Here is a 9,624-nt window from a genome sequence, read left to right on the forward strand (position 1 = left end):
ATGGAAACATGGCTCAAAAGTGATAAGGACTGGCAATTTAACATTCAGAGTGTAAAGAAAAGACAGGGAAGGAGAAAAGGGAAATTGATTATCAGTACTGATTCAAAAACGCATCCAAGTACCGGAACGCAAGCATGTCCTGGAGGGGGCGAGAATATTCTGACTCTGATCACACATGTGCAAGAACCATACAGAGGTAATATTGGAAGGGAGAGGCAGACTTTAATTACCTAAACATCAGCTGGGGCAATATTGGAGTAAAAGGATCAGGAGAGAGAGAATTTCCTCAAATATGTTCAGGAGAAGCACCTTAACCCAAACTGGTTTTGATCACACTAGGAAAGACACATTGCTGGCTCTGGTGCTGAGGAATGAGGTGGGCCAATTGAGTGAAGTATCTCTGGGGTAACAGCTGACAAAGAGAAGCACCACACCATAAGATTTGGAGTAGGACTCAGAGCAATGGGGGACAGAGCATCTTGGCAGTGTAAAACAGAACCAAAATGCTGCCTGACCTGCTGCGCTTTTCCAGCAACACGTCTTTCAAAACATAACCAAAGACAGTCAAGTAAAACTGTCACAGAACAGTAAGTGCTCTTTAAGGAGCTGACGGTTTAGATACAGGCGAGTACATTCCAACAAGGGTGAAGGGGTAAGGGATACAAAGCTCCTTGGCTGAAGGAGGAGAAAGAGAATCTGAGACACGAAAACTGACATGTCAAATGAATTGAGAAGCTGGTCAACCAAAACAGAGCAGATAAGATTGGGAGAGAGAAAACAACAACAAAATGACAGCCAACACAATAGGTGACCCAAAACGTTTCCAGTTGCAGGTCGTCAGAGAAAATGTAGAGTTTATTAGGGAGTAAGTAGGTGTCACTGCTGAGAGGCAAGGTAAGGCTGGATTGACCAAATGGGCCGGGTGCTGGCAAATAGGACTCGATTAGGTTGGGATATCTGGTCGGCATGGACAGGTTGGATGCTGTACATCTCTATGACTATTACTACGACTACATAATGAGTATTAGTATTTGCTAAAGCAAAGGAAGGTAGGAAAATCTCAGTGGGAGTGGTAACAGTAAAGGTCATGGATGGAGTGATGACTGACAGGCAGAATGCACTGACAAAGATGGCTACGCTGACAGTGTCATGGCTTGGTGGTTTGCATCCCGGGTTACAAGGGCTTCCCATAATTTTCTGATCTATGCAAGAAATGGGCAGGGAACGCAGGTCAGAAACAAAACTGAAACTAGTGTCATCGAAGGAGCAGTGTCAGGGTGGATTAAAAACATTGGCTTAAAGGAGAGATAACAGCAAATCCAGGTCAGTGAGCATTTTTCAGTCCACAACATGACAGATATCAGCTTTTCCCAATGGTCAGCACTAGGGAACAGCTCTTTTTTAATATATCAACATAATAGAGATTAGGAGACAGAAAAGGTTTCAAAATTTGCAAATTTGGAAATGAAGCAAACAGTAAAGGGTAACAGGAATAGAATGCTACAGAGACAGACATGTTGAACTGAATGCAGAGACTGGTGAGGTAAGCATGTGGCAGGAGGAAGTGCGGGGAAAGCACTTGTGGGGAAGTCTGAGGGGTCCAGTGAGACCATACTTGGAATAGATCCTGTCAGCAACAAGATTGACAGGATCTCAGACTGCATAAAGAAGCATTGAGTACAGGAGCAAGGGAGTGGCAGTGAACCTTTACAAAGCTCGAGGAAGGTGACATACAGAGTAGAACATCCATCTTTGGTCACCACATTAAGATGTGAGGGTTCAAGTGGCTGCAGAGCAGATCAGATCTCTCCGAATTGTTTTAAGGTGGAGGGATGTTAGCCGTAAGGTTAAGTCAGAGAAGCCTTGATTGCTGTTCTTGCAGCAAAGGAAATTAAGGAGTGGTTTAAAACAAAGAGTATCCATTTTGTAGGTATCGCTGGCTGGGCCAGCATTCCTAATGAAGGGCTCTGGCCCCAAACATCAATTCTCTTGTTCCTCGGATACTGCATGACCTGCTGTGCTATTCCAGCACCACACACTTTCAGTCCAGCACTTATTGCCCCGTCCCTAGTTGCCCCTTGAGAAGGTGGGGGTGAGCGGCCTTCTTGAACCGCTGCAGTCCAGCTGCTGTGAGTTCGCCCACAATGTCATGAGGGAGGGAATTCCAGGGTTCTGACCCAGTGATTGCGAACGAATGGCGAAGTACTTCTAAGTCAGGATGGTGAATGGCTTGGAGGGGAACTCGAAGGTGGTAGTGTTCCCATGTAGCTGCTGTCCATGTCCTTCTGGATGGAAGTAGTCGTGGGTTTGGAAGTTGGTGTCTGAGGATTTTGGTAAATTTCTGCTGTGCCCAACCCCTCTAGTTTACAAAGAGGCCATTCGGCCCATCTAGACCACTGTAATTCTCTGAAGAGCATGTCTGCCAGACTTAGCCCCCAACCCTACCTCCGCAACACACATTTACCAAGGCTAATCCCACCTAGCCGGTACATCCCTGGACTCTACGAGACAATTCAGCATAGGCCAATCCACATAACTGGACATTGTTAGACCGTGGGGGGAAACAGGAGCACCTGGAGGAAACCCACACAGACACAGGGAGAAGGTGCAAACTCAACACAGTCACCTAGGCTACATTCGAATCTGTTTCCCTGACGCTGTGAGCACTGAGACACCCATGCTGCTCTTAGTTAGATAAGAAAGATATTTCCTTCAGCTGATGGAACAGGGATTAGAGGTCACAAGCTTTGATGTTCTGGTCAAGACACATAGAGTCATAGAGGGAAGATTTAAAAACATTTTTACCATGAATGATAACGACCTGGAAGTTGATTTCCAAAGGAAATTGGATGGCCACTTGAGGAAGAACAACTTGCAGGGCTACGGGGATAGCATTGGAGACAGGGACTGATTGATTTCTCTAGAGAGAGCTACAATGGACCCAATGAGCCAAATGGCCTCCTTCTGTGCCATAATGAATCAATAACTTCAATCAATCATTAATGATTGTGAAATAGGATTGTATCAGATGATGTATAATTGCTGGGCCTGTTTCACAAAGGCTGCACAAAGCCCTTGGAATGTCTTTTAAGATCTCAAACTGATAGGTCATTTCAGTGCAAGGTTCCACAGAAAGTCAATGGGTCAGGGCACAAGGAGAGAATACACCATGCTGGTCACAAATGGTTATCTGCAAAATCCAGCCACTGAAAAGTTTTGAGGTGGAATGCTTTAGAAATCAAATTGGTTCACTAATGTCCCTCATGGAAGGAAACCAGGCTGGTGTACATGTAACTCCAGCCCCAGGCTAGGTGGTTCACTGTTCAGGGACACGCACATTCAAAAGAAGAAAAGGAGCAGCAGACTGCCTACCTGTCAATGGTGATGGTTTGTAAAGCGTACTGTACTGGTTCTGTTGGTAAGAAGTACTACTCCGATTGCTGAATGCTGGAGAGCTTGACATAACCAGTTCCTCTTTAATAATACAGCCTTTCGGATGATCTTCTGGAAGCTCATTTAATCTCTGCTCCAAAGAGTGCTTTAATAAATCCACCTTCTCACTCGACTCATTCAGCCTGGACTGAGCCTAGGATTAAAAGCATATTTTTGTTCAATATCTGTTGGGTTAAACATTCATTAATATTTATGTCGTATACCTATATGTGAACTAACTTTTCAAAGTAAGTATTTTGTTGGCAACAGAAATGGCTAATGAACTCATTCAGAATTAGACAGGTATTGAAGCCAAAAGTTTAAAAAAAAGGCCATTCAGCCCTTCAGACCCATGCTGGCTCTCTGACAGATCTTATTAATTGGTGCCGATTCCCCAGCTCTTTTAAACCTTTGCTCTTCAAAAGTTCATCTATTGACAATTAAAAACTCTATTTATCGAAAGAAAGACAAAAGGCCTGCATTTAGCTAGCACCTTTAGTAACCTCATGACATATCCAAACATTTTGAACTTGACTGAAGTATTGTAGATCATGGTGACAGTGCAGCAGCAGGAATCCAGAAAGAGCACCAAGATGCACGAGGGGAGAATCTTTCTTTTTTTAAACAGGTGTTGGTTGAGGGGTAAACTCTGGCGAAAATACCACAAAGGGCAGCCTTGATCGCCTTCTAGTAGTGCCATGGGGGGTCTTGACATGTACTTGAAGCTAGGCAGACTGAACCTAGGTTTAATGTCATCAGCACTATGCAAGAATGTCTGCCTAAATCACTCAATATTCTCATTCAAAGACAAGAAAACGATCCACTGAGGCATGACTGACCCAGAGTGTCAATTCCAAACTAAACATCTACTTCCTTCATTTTCCCCTAATATGCACCAAAGAATCCAAACAGCTTTTCTTCACTGATCTCCAAATCTTCATGGAATCCCGACAGTGTAGAAAACAGGCCCCTTCGGCTCAATGAGTCCACACCCACCCTCCGAAGAGCATCCCATCCAGGCCCATTCCCCCATCCTATTACTCTACATTTCCTGGACCAATTCAATCTAGCCTATACATCCCTAAACACTACGGGCAATTCAGCATGGCTAACTCATCTAACCTGCACATCTTGGACAGTGGGAGGAAAACCAGAGCACCTGGAGGAAACCCACCACAGACACTGGGAGAATGTGCAAACTCCACACAGACAGTCATCAGAGACTGGAATCGAACCTGTGTCCTCGCACTGAGTTAACCACTGAGCCTCTGTGCCACTATGTTGCGATGCAACTCTGGAACCTAGGATACATCCAAACCAGACCAGTTGGGGGTGTAAATGTTGATTTGTCAGCCTGTCAATTGTACTTGCCGAGGTTAAATGTCATTTGTTAGTCAGGAACCCCAATCTTCAATGCAGCAAGTTCACCAAAATGGTCAAAATTCAACTGTAGCCCTGATACTCTTGATAACATCTTCAAACTGGCACATTGGGTTTGAACCCAGTGTCAAAATCAGGAAGGAAACTGACAAACAATAATGTCAAGTACAATTCCCTGTGGGACATCACTGGAAAAACAATCTCAAAAGTAGATCCATATTGCTCCATATTTACATTTCAGCTACAGCCTGCTAGCCAGTTCCCAATCCAGCTAAATGTTTTACCACCAAGATCATAGATCTTAATCTTATAGCGTCATACAGCATGAAAATAGGCCCTTCAGTCCAACCAGTCCATGCTGACCATAATCCCTAACTAAAACTAGTCCTAGTTCCCTGCATTTGGCCCATATCCCTCAAACCTTTCCTATTCATGTACTTCACCAAATGTTTTTTAAGTGGTGTAATTGTACCCACACCCACCAATTTCCTCTGGAAGGTCATTCCACACGTGAACCACCCTGTGTAAAACATTTGCCTTTGTACTCTTTAAAACTTACTTCTCGAACATATACCCCCTCGTTTTGATCTCATCCCTTGATATTAACTTGAACTCTACCACTCAGGATTTTATACTCCCTCTGCAAGGACACCCCTCAACCTCCTACATTTCAGCAAAAGAAGTCCCAGCCGATCTAGTCTCTCCTTATAATTCAAACATGGTCATTTCTGGTAGACCTCTTCTGAACCCTCTCCAATTTAACAATATCCTTCCTATAGCCGGCTGACCAGAATTGTGTGCAGCACTCCAAAGGAGGCCTCACCAACATCCTGGACAACCTCAACATGACGTCCCAACTCCGAGACTCAAACGTCTGAGCAATGAAGGCAGGCATGTTAAACACCTTCTTAACAACCCTGTCTACTTATGACCTGTGTCAACTTGGAACATAGAAAAAGTACAGCACAGAACAGGCCCTATGATGTTATGCCCAGGATTCATCCTAATCTAAAAGAAAATAACTTAACCTACACACCCCTCAACTCCCTGTTATCCATGTGCATGTCCAACAGTCGCTTAAAAGTCCCCAATGACTCTGCTTCCACCACCACCGCTGGTAATGCATTCACAACTCTGTGTAAAGAACCTACCTCTGACGTCTCCTTTATACCTTCCTGCTAATATCTTCAAACTATGACTCCCTTGTAACCAGTCAATCCTGCCCTGGGAAAAGTCTCTGGCTATTGACTCTATCTAATCCTCTCATTATTTTGTACACCCTCGATCAGGTCTCCTCTCTTCCTCCTTCTCTCCAGAGAGAAATGTCCGAGCTTATTTAACCTTTTCTTCATAAGGGCAAGCCCTCCAGTCCAGGCAGCATCCTGGTAAACCTTCTTTGCACCCTCTCCAAAGCCTCTATCTTTCCTATAGTAGGGCAAACCAGAACTGGACACAATATTCCAAGTGTGGTCTCACCAGGGACTTGTAGAGCTGCAGCAAAACCTCGCGGCCTCTAAAACGTGATCCATCCTGTTAATGAAAGTGAAAACACCATATGCTATCTTAAACAACCCCTATCCACTTGGGTGGCAACTTTGAGGGATCTATGTACTTGCACACCCAGATCCCCTCTGTTCCTCCACACTGCCAGAATCCTGCCTTTAATCCTATATTCAACATTCGAGTTCGACCTTCCAAAATGCATCACTTTTGCATTTATCCAGGTTGAACTCTATCTGCCATTTCTCAGCCCAGCTCTGCATCCTGTCTATGTCGCGCTGCAGCCTGCAATAGCCCTCGATACTATCGACAACGTCTCCAACCTTTGTGTCATCTGCAAATTTACTAACCCACCCCTCAACCTCCTCTTCCAAGTCATTTATAAAAACTACAAAGAGCAGAGGCTCAAGAACAGAGCCCTGTGGGACCCCACTCAACACTGTCCTCCAGGCAGAATACTTTCCATCTACAACCACTCTCTGCCTTCTGTCAGCCAACCAATGCTGAATCCAGATCGCCAATTCTCCCTGTATCCCATACTTCCTGCTTTTGTGAATGAGCCTACCATGGGGAACCCTATCAAATTCCCCTGCTGAAGTCCATTTACACCACATCCACTGCTCGACCGTCATCGACCTGTCTTGACCACCTCCTCGAAGAACTCAATAAGATTTGTGAGGCATGGACCTGTCCCTCACAAAGCCATGCTGACCGCCTTTAATCACACTATGCTTTGCCAAATAGTCATAAATCCTATCCCTCAGAATTCCTTTCCAAAAACCTTACCGACTACAGACGTAAGACTGACTGGTCTGTAATCACCAGGCATCTCCCTATTCCCCTTCTTGAAAAGAGGAACAACATTCACCTCCTTCCAATCCTCTGGTACGACTCCCGTGGAGAGGTGAGGAAGCAAAGATCCTCCGGCCAGGGCTTAGTAACCTCCTTTCTCACTTCCCGGAGCCAGCCCTGGATAAATCTGCCTCTGGCCCTGGGGGACTTATCAATCTTAATGTTTTCCAAAATTTCCAACACATCAGTTTCATCAATCTTGATCTGTTCCAGCACATATCCCAGCTCCACAAAGTTCTCATTCACAAATACTCCCTATCTGCACAAGTTCCCTCCACTATCCCTGATCGGCCCTACCTTCTCCCTGATCATTTCTCTTATTCCTCACGTACGAGTAAAGTGCCTTTGGGTTCTTCCCTTATCCTTCCTGCCAGGGTCCTTTCTCGTGCCCCCTCCTGGCTCTCCTCAGTCCCACTTCTGAGCTCCTTTCTAGCAAGCCTGTAATCCTCTAAAAGCTGTGCTAGATTTTTGCTTCCTCCACCTTACATAAGCTGCCTTCTTCCTTTTGATGAGAAGTTCCTCTGTAAATCGTCAGCCAAGGCTCTTTAATCTTACCCCTTCTTACCTGCCTCAGAGGAACAAATTTGTGCATCACTCACAACAACTGCTCCTTAAACAGTCTCCACATGTGTGCTGTGCCCTTTCTGTCGAACAATTTACTCCCAGTCTGTACTTCCCAACTCCTGTCTGATAGCGTCATAATTTACTTTTCCCCAATTAAATATATTCCCTCAGGTAACTGCTCTTTTCTCTCTCCAAGGCTATGGTAAATGTGAGGCAGTTGTGTCACTGACACCAAAGTGTTCTCCCACCGTGAGATCGGGAACACCTGTCCTGGCTCGTTGCCGAGCACCAAATCCAAAATGGCCTCTCCCCTCATCGGCCTGTCTACATACTGAGTAAGGAAACCCTCCTGAACATCCCTGACAAAAATGGCTCCATCCAAACCATCTGCACGAAGGAGGGTCCAGTCGATATTGGAAAGTTGAAATCACCCAAAACAACCACCCTGCTACATCTGCATTTTTCCAAAATCTGCCGGCTTATGAGTTCATCAATCTCCCCTACTGCTATTAGGGGGTCTGTAGAAAACCCCCAATGGGGTGGCTGCTCCCTTGCTGTTCCTAACTCCGCACCCATACTGACTCAGTAGACAAACCTTCCTCAACAACCTTCATTTCTGTAGCTGTGATGCACTCTCCGATTAGCAACGCTACAGCCCCCTCCTCGTTTTCCACCCTCCCTGTTCTTTTTAAATGTTCGAAACCCTGAAACATTTAGCAACCATTCCTGCCCCTGTGAAACCCACGTTTCTGTTATGGCCACAACATCATAGTCCCCAAGTACTGATCCATGCTCTCAGCTCATCAATCTTTATTTCTGACACTCTTTGCGTTAAAGCAGACACGACTCTTAACCGATCCCTTTGGTTTCAATCACTTGAGAAACTTTCCCAATAGATTCATTACGTCCTGTCACTGCCCCCATCTACAACTACCTCCCCATCTCAGATACGTAGTTCTGATTCCCACCTCCTTGCCGAATTACATGAGCAAATCTTCCACCCAGGAGATCTGAACCCTCCAGTCCAAGCGCAGCCATCCTTCATGTACAGGTCCCCACCTGCTGCTAGCTAACTAATCAATCAAGCACTTTGCAAACCCCTTTTTTTATTTCAGATACTTGCTTTTCTTCCGACAGTACCTGCCTAGAATTTAAAGATAAACGAAGGATATATTGGAAAATCATTTGAATTGGCCAAAACGAAAAAAGAATTGGGTTATTGAAGTATAAGCTGTTGTGAACAATAAGTACTAGTGTGGGACTACAATACAACAGCCTGTGATAGGTTGATGAAATATCAATACAAGCCTCAGTCTGGCTGGAAGGAAAGTTCAAAGTGGACTGCAGTGTCATGTAACACCAAATAAATTGATCCACCCAAGGCAGGGGTCAATTCAAAGTTTTGGGGAGAAGATTTGTAGCTCGGGTGCCTCGTTGGTTGTGGTTCTGTTCGCCGAGCTGGGAATTTGTCTTGCAAACGTTTTCGTCCCCTGTCGAGGTGACACCCCTCAGTGCTTGGGAGCCTCCTGTGAAGCGCTTCTGGCACTCATCCACAGACTCTATCAACAAACACATCGACCTGGACCCAATATACCGCCCACTACAGTGGACAGCTCGAACTGACAAACCGGAAGCGGCAGAGACAGGCCACTATAAATGCCGGAGAAAGATCACAGAAGTGCTTCACAGGAGGCTCCCAAGCACTGAGGATGTCACCTAGACAGGGGACGAAACGTCTGCAACACAAATTCCCAGCTCGGCGAACAGAACCACAACAACGGGGGTCAATTTGCCTTTCTGCGATTTTACCTCAGACAGGGGCTTTTCCTTATCGTGAACCTTGGCCGATCCCAGCAGGCGGAGGACATTTTTTGCTCCTTCCAATACAGCGTGTTC

General features: G+C 45.4%; 1 protein-coding gene across 1 annotated transcript in view; it reads right to left on the reverse strand.

Moving 5' to 3' along the window:
• pkn1a (protein kinase N1a) overlaps window positions 1-9,624 on the reverse strand; it is a 197,017-nt gene that overhangs the window by 106,069 nt on the left and 81,324 nt on the right. Inside the window, exons 5-6 of the mRNA XM_072564263.1 lie at window positions 9,538-9,623; window positions 3,373-3,586 (exon numbers count right to left, since the gene is read on the reverse strand). Of these exons, the coding sequence (XP_072420364.1) occupies window positions 3,373-3,586; window positions 9,538-9,623 (300 nt within the window). The remainder of the gene's footprint in view (window positions 1-3,372; window positions 3,587-9,537; window position 9,624) is intronic.

The sequence above is a fragment of the Chiloscyllium punctatum genome, chromosome 46 (assembly GCF_047496795.1).
Source record: "Chiloscyllium punctatum isolate Juve2018m chromosome 46, sChiPun1.3, whole genome shotgun sequence".
Classification (NCBI taxonomy): domain Eukaryota; kingdom Metazoa; phylum Chordata; class Chondrichthyes; order Orectolobiformes; family Hemiscylliidae; genus Chiloscyllium; species Chiloscyllium punctatum.